The sequence below is a fragment of the Schistocerca piceifrons genome, chromosome 2 (genome assembly GCF_021461385.2).
Source record: "Schistocerca piceifrons isolate TAMUIC-IGC-003096 chromosome 2, iqSchPice1.1, whole genome shotgun sequence".
Lineage (NCBI taxonomy): Eukaryota > Metazoa > Arthropoda > Insecta > Orthoptera > Acrididae > Schistocerca > Schistocerca piceifrons.
Genome location: NC_060139.1, coordinates 315,749,094 through 315,762,175, shown reverse-complemented (window position 1 = coordinate 315,762,175; position 13,082 = coordinate 315,749,094). Strand labels below are relative to the sequence as shown.

The 13,082-nt window shown below is 46.0% G+C and overlaps 1 protein-coding gene across 1 annotated transcript in view; it reads left to right on the top strand.

Annotated features, from left to right (window-relative positions):
- LOC124775355 overlaps positions 1 to 13,082 on the top strand; it is a 442,958-nt gene that overhangs the window by 243,457 nt on the left and 186,419 nt on the right. Inside the window, exons 17-19 of the mRNA XM_047250186.1 lie at positions 305 to 429; positions 11,039 to 11,189; positions 11,238 to 11,415. Of these exons, the coding sequence (XP_047106142.1) occupies positions 305 to 429; positions 11,039 to 11,189; positions 11,238 to 11,415 (454 nt within the window). The remainder of the gene's footprint in view (positions 1 to 304; positions 430 to 11,038; positions 11,190 to 11,237; positions 11,416 to 13,082) is intronic.

Here is a 13,082-nt window from a genome sequence, read left to right as displayed (position 1 = left end):
CAACGGTTTCTTTTAACTGTCGATTTTCTCGACAACGGCTGAGAAGTTCATCTTGGTGCTTTGCCACATTACACCTCTGGTCATGAGCTTTTATTATGCGCAGTATGAATCGAATCTGAATTTCACAATTGGCGGCCTCCCCTTCTAAGCCGCGGGTAAATTCCTAGCTCGGTCGCGACCATATATGCTTATGCGTCACCACCTGGTGGCGCTAGCATGCACTGGTGGCAAGATTCTGGGACACCTTACAGTGGCTGCCGTGAGAGGTGCTCGGTTTAGTGAGTGTTTGTGTCTGGTGTTGCAGGCTCCCGCACAACCCCAGATGGCTGGCGGCGCGGCGGCACGCCCCCCGGAGCTCCGACACAAGCACCCTCCGCCACTTCCACGGCGCCGCGACGATCCAAGGTCGCACAGGCGCACCGCCGACAGGTAAGCCATAGTCCTGGTGACAGCTTGTAGCCTCCCCCTTACTAATCGGCCTGTCCTGCTTTGCGATATAAAACATGACCGTGGATCGCGTGTAAACCTAATGGAATTTTTCTAATTTGTTAAGGCTATCTTTCCAGAAGAAGTAATACCGATAAGTAGTCGAAAGTGTACAACCGATCTTTCTGATAGAAAAGTCTACTAAAAATAAAAAAGTAATTAAACCGAATAGGGCTACAATCTGGAAAAATGAAAGTTATTTTGTGCATTCACTCACGAACAACACTGGACAGAAAAGGGGTACCACTCATCGTGAATCCTAGAGTTACACTAATGAACGAAAAGGAAATAATTACGGTCGCCAGCCCACTAGGGCGATTTACAACCAAAATCCTGTACAAGATGATGGGAAAGAAAAACATTTATTATTAAACACTGACGTGGCAACTGAAGGTTGTCACGTTTTTTGACACTAATTTTAAGTGAGTATGTAATGATAAAGAAAACTGAGAAGTCACTTTTACGTTAAGTTTGTCATTAAATTTTGAAAAAGGCAATCGAGTAATGATTTGAAAATGTGCACTTAAACTGTATGTTAGTATTGAATTTCGTTAGGTGAACAATGACTTTCAGAGACCTCAACATAACGTCATCAAAGAAATTTAGAGAAAGGCAAGCACTTTTTACTTTGCAGTTACTTAATTTTCAAATTGGATTTCATATTATTGTCTGAACAACTGAGCCTTTTTTACTGACTTGAACATAATTAAATACTAGAATACGTACCAAACCAAACAGCCATGTGCTCCAAGCTATATGTAAAATAAATAAAACTTCCGCACTCTTAATTTGTGCATTTTCTTTAGATTTGGATTGTTTCCAGTGATAGATTCTCAAGCTTCGGGTAGCATATAAGGAAAAAAGGGAACAAGGACCCTGCTTGGTAACAATGTCTGGGGGCAATGAAGACACAATCGCCCTGAATTTAACTGATTATTATTTTAAACAATGTTCATTAATCACATCACTTTCAGTTGTGCTGCTGGGTTAGCCGTTAATACTTTCTACCAATGAACAGTCTTACTTCAGTGCCGTGCGTACGACGGAACTCGGAGCCGACGACGAATCTGTGTTACTGGAACTGCTGCTGTTGTTGAAGTCGGTAGCATCTTGTGGGGCCACGGCTAATTACAAGAACAGGCAATCGTAATTAATACACCCTCTTCCGCCTCTCCACTGTCCTTCCTCCTGCTACTAGTCATCTGGCCGGCGCGCGTACATGATGCCGCCGAAATGGTACTCTCTACTGCGAGAACGTTAACACCACACTTCCGCACACTACAAGCGCTGGAACCCGTTTCCGTCCCCCACCGCGCGCTCTGCACAACAACCCCCTACCCAAAGATTTTACAATGCACAAGCACCATAGAGTAGAAATATCTCTGGAGTGAGCATTCAGAAGTGCAGAATTGATTTTGTGTTGTCAACATACGTTGCCACAATGGTCACGTGATATCGGGACGCCGTAGATTTGTCCGACATTTGTCCTATAAATTTTGAATGTTCTCATATCGCTAGTAAAGACAGATTCCCTTCGTAAGTGCTGTGGATTTAGTATAGACGTTTTGCAGGCACCGTAGCAGTTTACGTCTGATATTTGAAATAAATTGAGCTCTTAGCTTTGAAGAGCAAAATGAACGAGCATGACGTCACAGAAGCTTCACGTCAGCATGTATTTATAATGTCTTTCATGTCACATCTCCTCAAGTCGCTTAATACAGTACTGAACGGTGAAATTGGGGTTTTGAGTCACCATCCCTAATATGCATAAAATGTTAGAGTATAGTATCAGAACTGAGGAGCTAACAACGACAAAATTTGTCAATGGCCTAAGCAAACCTTATAACCTATGTTCTTGATCAATTATGTTTGGTAAATTACTGAGAAGTGAGACAACGTTTCAAAACATCGACAATTATTTGCTAGGGAAAATATGTACGTTCATAGATATCAAAGAAAGCTTCAAACGAATTAATGAAGCCTGTCAAACTTATCCATTACGTTTTTTCTTACGTAATTAATAACGTCATAAACAACTGTGTTTTACTCCTTCATTAATGCCGACTTTTTTGCTTAAAATGTCATATGGTGGAATTTGCTTCGTCTACTTATGTTCTTATATATATACACTCCTGGAAATTGAAATAAGAACACCGTGAATTCATTGTCCCAGGAAGGGGAAACTTTATTGACACATTCCTGGGGTCAGATACATCACATGATCACACTGACAGAACCACAGGCACATAGACACAGGCAACAGAGCATGCACAATGTCGGCACTAGTACAGTGTATATCCACCTTTCGCAGCAATGCAGGCTGCTATTCTCCCATGGAGACGATCGTAGAGATGCTGGATGTAGTCCTGTGGAACGGCTTGCCATGCCATTTCCACCTGGCGCCTCAGTTGGACCAGCGTTCGTGCTGGACGTGCAGACCGCGTGAGACGACGCTTCATCCAGTCCCAAACATGCTCAATGGGGGACAGATCCGGAGATCTTGCTGGCCAGGGTAGTTGACTTACACCTTCTAGAGCACGTTGGGTGGCACGGGATACATGCGGACGTGCAGTGTCCTGTTGGAACAGCAAGTTCCCTTGCCGGTCTAGGAATGGTAGAACGATGGGTTCGATGACGGTTTGGATGTACCGTGCACTATTCAGTGTCCCCTCGACGATCACCAGTGGTGTACGGCCAGTGTAGGAGATCGCTCCCCACAACATGATGCCGGGTGTTGGCCCTGTGTGCCTTGGTCGTATGCAGTCCTGATTGTGGCGCTCACCTGCACGGCGCCAAACACGCATACGACCATCACTGGCACCAAGGCAGAAGCGACTCTCATCGCTGAAGACGACACGTCTCTATTCGTCCCTCCATTCACGCCTGTCGCGACACCACTGGAGGCGGGCTGCACGATGTTGGGGCGTGAGCGGAAGACGGCCTAACGGTGTGCGGGACCGTAGCCCAGCTTCATGGAGACGGTTGCGAATGGTCCTCGCCGATACCCCAGGAACAACAGTGTCCCTAATTTGCTGGGAAGTGGCGGTACGGTCCCCTACGGCACTGCGTAGGATCCTACGGTCTTGGCGTGCATCCGTGCGTCGCTGCGGTCCGGTCCCAGGTCGACGGGCACGTGCACCTTCCGCCGACCACTGGCGACAACATCGATGTACTGTGGAGACCTCACGCCCCACGTGTTGAGCAATTCGGCGGTACGTCCACCCGGGCTCCCGCATGCCCACTATACGCCCTCGCTCAAAGTCCGTCAACTGCACATGCGGTTCACGTCCACGCTGTCGCGGCATGCTACCAGTGTTAAAGACTGCTATGGAGCTCCGTATGCCACAGCAAACCTGCTGACACTGACGGCGGCGGTGCACAAATGCTGCGCAGCTAGCGCCATTCGACGGCCAACACCGCGGTTCCTGGTGTGTCCGCTGTGCCGTGCGTGTGATCATTGCTTGTACAGCCCTCTCGCAGTGTCCGGAGCAAGTATGGTGGGTCTGACACACCGGTGTCAATGTGTTCTTTTTTCCATTTCCAGGAGTGTACATTGTGGGCGTCAGCGCCGTTGTGTTATCGTAAAACCTAAATAGCTTTTCGTCTTCAGATATACAACCTCGGTTGTGTAAGAAAGTGGAAAAAATATCCTAGTCGTCGTGGAACATCTCCAGTTTGTCACTAAAACAAAGCGCTATTATAAAATATAAAGATTATGAATATACAACAGTATAAAATCCACTATTATAAGGCGAATGAGCGCGGCGAAAATAGGTTAACTTAAGATGTGAACAGACTGGTACCGTTAAAATTTTCTTCCCGAGAAACCTTGCCGTGCCGTGAAATGACATGACGTTCCGTTGACGACCTATGTGAATGAATCTATTCTAAAGGTACTGTAGAATGTTTTGGTGTTACGTGACGAGACGTGACGTTACCTGATGGCGGACGCGAATTGACGTCAAACAATCGACGTCGTCCCTAGATCACGTGACAATTCCAGTTTAATGTTGACAACATGCGCAGGACGCAATGCTCACTCCAGAGACATTTCTACTCTATGACAAGCACTGCTATTATCGTTGCTAGTCGACGCAAATAACAGTTCCTTTGGCTTTTTCTCAGAGCTTATAAGTTTCACAGTACAACACAGATAAATACAATAAAACGTCAACAGACTTCTACCTAAATGTACACATACAGTGAAGCAATGTCCTTACTTATTAAAAGAAAGCATTTAAATTACAAATATTTACATACATTTAATATATCGGTAGCAGGTGCCATGCATCCTGCATTTTCGGTGTTACAGGCTGTGTTGGGAGAGCCTGTGATAATACTGTTGACGCTGTATAACTGCGCTAGAGCGTTGATACAGGCTACGCCTCACTGGCTGCGAATATGTGCCTGCGCTGTTTCAAACTCCAGTGAACACTGGCAGATCCAGCATATTTTTCTGATTGATCACAATGATAACAGTGATTAACGCATTGAACACCAATATGAGGACAAAAACCATTGGTGATAGTCATCCTTTCATTGAATGTTGATAGTGAATTTCCCATTCTCGATTGATACTCCATGATGGAAGCAGTTAATTTCCCTTCAATGTCACATCCCTCTGTAACTGACAATACACAACAATCTTTCCACTGTGTTATCATCCTGGAACATAGTGAGCATCCTGCAGATGCGCCTTTTTGGCAGGGCTGCTATAGGTTGTGGCAAACACATTCGTAATCCGGGTTGCTAAGCGCTGCAGGGTAGGTAGTGTGGAGGGAAAGCGTGCAACATTTGCCGCCTCCAGATGCCTTCTATATGTGCCTTTGAAAAAGGGCGGGCAAAGAGTTTCGTTTGAGGGTGTTGCTGGAGCGTATATGCAACCCAGCTCGACTCCGATGTGGATTTATGAGCACCGACATGTAGCCAAAGTGTTAGTATTGCATTCGTGTCATTCCGATGTGCTGGCGGTAAGCGCAGAAACGTGAATTATGGAGATATTATTACCAAATGCGCACGTGGTGCATTTCAGTGTTAAAAGCAACGCGTTCCTTGACCACACTATGGCAGACAACGAAAGCTGGTACTGCCAATGGGAACCGGGATCGAAAGCGTCGACGATGCAGTGGTGTCATCTGTCGCCTCTTCGGCCCAAGAAGTTCAAGAGCGAGGCCTATGCCAGAAAGGTGATGCTAACACAGTTTTTTAATCACCAGGGCTTACTGCTTATTAGTTTCAAGACACCTGGTGCCTCCATCACTGGAGAACGTTAATGCCCAACGCTGAGGAAATTGCGGCGTGCAGCTAATGTGAAAAAGGGAAAATTGCTAGATGATAATGCATGTACCCAAATCATAGCAACGTAGAAGTTACGCCAACTCAAGTGGGAGAAACTCGAGAACCCATACTATAACTCTCATCTATCACTATGCCATTATCCCTGGCTGTGAAACTTCAACTATTCCTGTCGGACAAGGTTACACAACGGGCAGTTACGGAACTCTACACACAACAGGACACGTTTTTTTAGCAAACGGGTATTTTCATCTTGGTGCGTTGTTGGGATGACTGCCTCAATGTTCACGACGATTTTGCCCGATTGGGATACCGTTTCTGGACTGTACGGGATTCGAAAGGAAACTTTTTGATCGCCCCTTATACATTAGTAACATATCCACTCCCTTCATCACAGGAAAATCAAGGTCGTAGGCCACTGTTGACTACAACACCTCCCGCGAGATAGCTCACCTACATATTTGGAAAGGCATTCCGTCCTCTCGCACAATGGTAGACGCTACATAAAATAACTTAGGCCATACGTGCCCAAACGGAACGGTAGCGGAGGGGACAAAATTACACTCCTGGAAATGGAAAAAAGAACACATTGACACCGGTGTGTCAGACCCACCATACTTGCTCCGGACACTGCGAGAGGGCTGTACAAGCAATGATCACACGCACGGCACAGCGGACACACCAGGAACCGCGGTGTTGGCCGTCGAATGGCGCTAGCTGCGCAGCATTTGTGCACCGCCGCCGTCAGTGTCAGCCAGTTTGCCGTGGCATACGGAGCTCCATCGCAGTCTTTAACACTGGTAGCATGCCGCGACAGCGTGGACGTGAACCGTATGTGCAGTTGACGGACTTTGAGCGAGGGCGTATAGTGGGCATGCGGGAGGCCGGGTGGACGTACCGCCGAATTGCTCAACACGTGAGGCGTGAGGTCTCCATAGTACATCGATGTTGTCGCCAGTGGTCGGCGGAAGGTGCACGTGGCCGTCGACCTGGGACCGGACCGCAGCGATGCACGGATGCACGCCAAGACCGTAGGATCCTACGCAGTGCCGTAGGGGACCGCACCGCCACTTCCCAGCAAATTAGGGACACTGTTGCTCCTGGGGTATCGGCGAGGACCATTCGCAACCGTCTCCATGAAGCTGGGCTACGGTCCCGCACACCGTTAGGCCGTCTTCCGCTCACGCCCCAACATCGTGCAGCCCGCCTCCAGTGGTGTCGCGACAGGCGTGAATGGAGGGACGAATGGAGACTTGTCGTCTTCAGCGATGAGAGTCGTTTCTGCCTTGGTGCCAATGATGGTCGTATGCGTGTTTGGCGCCGTGCAGGTGAGCGCCACAATCAGGACTGCATACGACCGAGGCACACAGGGCCAACACCCGGCATCATGGTGTGGGGAGCGATCTCCTACACTGGCCGTACACCACTGGTGATCGTCGAGGGGACACTGAATAGTGCACGGTACATCCAAACCGTCATCGAACCCATCGTTCTACCATTCCTAGACCGGCAAGGGAACTTGCTGTTCCAACAGGACAATGCACGTCCGCATGTATCCCGTGCCACCCAACGTGCTCTAGAAGGTGTAAGTCAACTACCCTGGCCAGCAAGATCTCCGGATCTGTCCCCCATTGAGCATGTTTGGGACTGGATTAAGCGTCGTCTCACGCGGTTTGCACGTCCAGCACGAACGCTGGTCCAACTGAGGCGCCAGGTGGAAATGGCATGGCAAGCCGTTCCACAGGACTACATCCAGCATCTCTACGATCGTCTCCATGGGAGAATAGCAGCCTGCATTGCTGTGAAAGGTGGATATACACTGTACTAGTGCCGACATTGTGCATGCTCTGTTGCCTGTGTCTATGTGCCTGTGGTTCTGTCAGTGTGATCATGTGATGTATCTGACCACAGGAATGTGTCAATAAAGTTTCCCCTTCCTGGGACAATGAATTCACGGTGTTCTTATTTCAATTTCCAGGAGTGTATATAAGTTTTATAGGGGAAGTGGCAACAAAACGACTATTCACGTTGGTGTGCAGAATGTATGAGTCTGGCGACATACCATCTGACTTTCAGAAAAGTACCATCCGCTCGATTCCGAAGACTACAAGAGCCTACAAGTGTTAGAATTATCGCACATCAGCTTGCCAGCTCAGCATCCAAGTTGCTGACAAGAATAATATACAGAAGAACGGAAAAAACTGAGAATCTGTTAGATGACGATCAGTTTCACTTTAGGAAAGGCATCAGAGAGGCAGTTCTGACATTGTGGTTGATAATGAAAGCGAGGCTAAAGAAAAATTAAGACACATTCATAAGAGTTGTCGACCTAGAAAAACCGTTCGACAAAGTAAAATAGTGCAATATGTTCGAAATTCTGATGAAAATAGGGGTAAGCCATAGGGAGAGGCGTGTAATATACAGCATGTACAAAAGCCAAAGCGGAATAATAAGAGTGGAAGACCAACAACGAAGTGGTCAGATTAAAAAGGCTGTAAGACAGGGAAGTAGTCTTCCGGCCCTACTCTTCGATTTACACATCGAAGAAGCAATGATGGAACCTTCAAGACTGTAAGTAATATTCACGGTGAAAGGATGTCAGTGATAATATTCGCTGATGACTTGCTATCCTGAGTAAAGGGAGGGAGAATTACATGATCTGCTGAATCGAATGAACAGTCTAATGAGTACAGAATATGGATTGAGAGTAAATCGAAGAAAGACGAAAGTAATGAGAAGTAGCAGAAATGAGAACAGAGACAATCTTAAAATCAGGATTGATGGTCTTGAAGTAGATGCATTTAAGGAATTCTACTAAATAGGTAGCAAATAATCAATGACGGAGGAAGGAGACATCAAAAGCAGACCAGCACTGGAAAAAACACCACTCGTGTCGAAGAGAAATCTACTATTATCTAACACAGGCCTTAATTTGAGGAAGAAACTTCTGAGATCGTACGTTTGGAGCACAGCATTGTATGGTAGGGAAACATGGGCTCTGGGAAAACGGGAAAAGAAGGGAATAGAAGCGTTTGAGAATGTTGAAAATTAGGTGAACGGATAAGGTAACGAATGAGGAGGTTCTGCACGTAATCGGGGAAGAAAGGAATGTATAGAAAACACTGACAAGAACACTGACTAAACTACACTACTGGCCATTAAAATTGCTACACCACGAAGTTGGCGTGCTACATACGCGAAATTTAATCGACTGGAAGAAGATGCTGAACTGTTGCGTCTGAAGTTATTTTGTCTCCCTTGATAATAATTGTTTTGGTTTCCATATTGTCTGTTTCTATGGTTATCTCTGTCATATTCATAATTACGGAAGTGCGATCTTTCTCTGTAACTATTACTCTGCCAGTGGTTGTCATATGGGTGGTGTCTGTTTTGGTCACGATTTGCGTTGTAAGAATAGACCAGTCGTGTCCGGTTATTGTTTCTGTTGTCACGGAATTGTGACGGATGTGACCTGTAATTGTTGTGTTCTTGTTTTCGCGTTCCGCGATTATCAGTGTCAATTTCTAGTTCTTGTAACAGTCCCTGAAAAGCTTCAATGTCGTCTTTGCAACGTCCTGCTAAAATAATATGCCGTAAATGTTCAGGTAATTTGATTAAGCAAATGCGGATGAGTTCTGAGGGGCTGTGTGGGTTTGACAGGTACTGATTCTTGTGCAACATGTCTTCAAAATATTTCACAAGACTGGAGAATTCAGATTGTTCGAAATGTTTCATCATTATGATACCATGTTTTACTCGGTCTTGTGTGGCTTGAGACCAATATGCTGAGAGGAAGGCATGGTAAAATTCTCCTTCACTGTGGCAATCGTGAACGACCGATGGCATTCTTACAGCTGGTTCATTCTCTAAGTAGCCACACATAAATTCTAATCTGTGTTCCAACGACCAGTTGGGAGGAAAACAATGAGAGAATTGATGGAGCCATGCTTGTGGATGAATGTCGTTGCCAGAATTCTTAAATGTTTTGAATTTACGTGTAGTAATGAACAGCTTATAGTCAAAGTCATCGTGTCGGCGAGTAGCATATCGATCATTGTTACCTCGCGTCGGCGGTTCCATCTCAAAATTCGGTCCACCTTGCCAATTCCTTTCATAATTACCGAAATACCCTGTGTTATTATTTTGTGGCTGTTCCGTATTTCTATGTCCCTCTTCCCGTATTGGAGCGCCAGTGTCCTCTGAAATACGTAATTCTTGTATTACCTGTGTCAGCTGATCTTGTACTTCCCGGATTTCTCTTTGGTGTTGTGTATTAATTTGATTCTGATTTTGTTTGAATTTTCTTATTTGTTCATACTCTTCTGTGTCAGTGAAGGCTACGGGTCTTGTGTCATTCAGATCATCATCTACCTTTGTAGATAAGTTAGTGACCTGATCCGAAAGTTCGGCTACTTTCTCCGATAGTGTACTTATTTCTTCAGTGTGTTTTTCTGAACCAAGTTTCAGAGTATCTACTGTGTCCTTAAAGTTTTCCTGAGTTTTTGCAAGTTGTGTAACCGAATCGGTAGATGCAACTGAGTCAAATTTAGCTTGCAAGGTCTCATGATTTTCATGAACAATAATTTGCAGTTCTTTTATGGCTGCTTCGTGATTCTGTAATGCATTTTCATGCCGCAAAAAAATAGGTTGAAAATGCTCACAAATTTGAGTTTTTACGTCATTACAGACTTTTTGACATTTCGATTCGATGTTATGTAACTCAGTAGTTAAATCTTCACGTGTTTGTTCAAGTGTTTGTTCCAATGAGTCAAACTTTTTAAGATTTTGTTCCATTGTGTCTAACTTTTGAAGCTTTTGCTGTGTTTGTCTCTGATTTTGTTCCATTGTGTCTAACTGTTGCTGTGTTTGTCTCTGATGTTGTTCCATTGTGTCTAACTTTTCAAGCTTTTGTCCCATTTGTTGCATTAATTGTAATAACAATGCACTGGTGTCTGAAACATGTTCCTCAGTGCTTTTCGGCAGTGAAGTTGCACCGGCAACATTCACATTTTGACAAGTGGAAAATGTGTCTTGACTCTTTCATACAGAGAGCGCTACGTGGCGGCGGCGTTACCAATATAAGAACCTAAACAGCCTACTTACATAAAGAAAACATAAACAGCCTACTTACACGTTGACTTGTGTTCGCTTCAGTTTGATGATGATGTTTGGTTTGTGGTGGCGCTCAACTATGCGGTCGTCAGCGCCCGGTTCACTTCGGCGTAAAGCGGGCTTCAGAAGAGCGTCACTGTTGCAGGCGAAGAAGTGCCTGGCGGCGGGCATGGTGCGCAGCCCTGCCATGCACGAGGGCTTCCGCGCGGACGACTGGGCGGCGCCGCTGCAGCGCTCCACGCCAGGCCACAGCCCGCCAGAGGGGGCGGCGCCGGGGGGCGGTAATGGCGGCGGAGGCGGAGGGGGCGACACGGCGGTGGCGGCTGCAGCTGTGGCGGCGGTAGCGGGGGCCGCAGTGGCCGGCGGCGGCACGTCGGACGAGAGCAGTGGCCGGCAGGAGGCGGCGGGGGCGGGACCGGCAGCGGGGGCGGCGGCGGGGACGACGCCCTCCGGTAGCTCGCCGCGCCGCGTGCGCCGCATCCGCGAGCGCAAGGCGGGCGGCCGCAGCCCCACGCAGGCCAGGTAGGCCACCCACTGGCCTCTCCGTTCCACCCACCCTGACAGATCAGCACTCCATTTCTGTACCAGCCGAGTACACGCCGTTTCTTGATCTTTTGATATGGAACTGTAACCGTGTTTGTCACTGGAGTTGATCTGTGGATTCTTACGGTCTCATCCCACGTCACTACATCCTACTACCACTTTGTGCTCGCCTCACGGACTAACATCTTCATCTGCAAAAAAATCAGCAGATGGATTTGTCAGCGTGAAAACCGGATCTAATTCATCATACAACATTCCCGGGAGATAAAATTTTTGAAAACATTATTAGCGATCTTTTAAATTAAAATTTAAAGAATAAAAACAGTCTTGATCGAAACTTTTTATTTTTGTTGGAGTGACCGGTTTCGATTCTATTCAAGAACCTTCTTCAGTCTCTGAAAAAACGTATTACCAGATAGAGGGATCGTTATAATAGTAAGTATATATAACAAAATGTAGAACTAATAAATAAATGTAACCAGAACGGTGGGTGGACTCCATGGAGAAAGTTGCGCCGACCCTCGACGCTGGAATAACTGCTAATCGGACAAGGAGGGAACGGTTATTAAATAGGCTTAGTCCAAAAAGTTTCCTGATTGAATTAATAGAAAGTAAACTTTAAGAAGGTGGCTCATAATACTTTAGCTGTTCTACACCGGCTCCTCCAATCTACTACAACAACGTCCATACAGCTATGTGACACCGTCGAAAAAGTCAATCTTTGAGTTGTTGTTTAGCTTCCGCATTACGTTGGCTTGAATGTCAACTTTGTCTTCAGACACCTCTTGCGAATTCCGGCATTTTGTCGTTTTATGGTGGTTCCGTCTTTTTTTTTCTTTTACTCAATGATTTTCAAAATTCATTCAAGTCGCAGCAAGCTTATAGTTTTTATCAGAAGTCTAGATCTGCGGGACAAACTTCGCACCCACTTTCCTCTCCTTTGAAACATTTTGGAGAATGTCTTCAATATCTAATTTAGAGATGTTACTCCATCCGATTTGCGACACCACAACGTTGACGCACTATTGTCGCACGTCCACTTATTAAAACTGCCCGCTCACAACTGACTGGTGGAATGCACATCGATTGTTTGCAGTTGTTTAGTTCAAGCTGTTCAAGCTGCCACCGTAATTTCTGCGCTGATGTGGATTATACGCCACGAATAAATCCAGTCTCGGAACGTTTCGGACGGGCAGTGTATGTGCGTTACTGCTGCTCGGGCTCACCATTCCAGTATTACCGTTGGTTGCGCTCTGTATCTTTCATCTTGTTGGCACAATCCGAACCAGTTATCAGTTGAAAACAAATTCTGTCAGAAACTGTAATTTCACATACTATTTATTCTACGTCTCGTGTTGCACACATTGACTAACCTTTACATAACTTTCAGAGTTTACATTATTTTTATTACTTTCCTTGAGTTATTTAAGTCACTTAAGAGAACAGAAGAAAACTACCATACACAAAGATCCACAGCAAGAGGAGGAGGAATAATGAATGAATACACAGCACCCTGCACTGGAACCCTGTTCTCAGCTATAAAAGAAGTGTCATAAGATCAAGGCACACACACACACACACACACACACACACACAACACCAAAGCATACTGCAATTAAAAATTTTGAAATTGCCGCCGCCCAGAA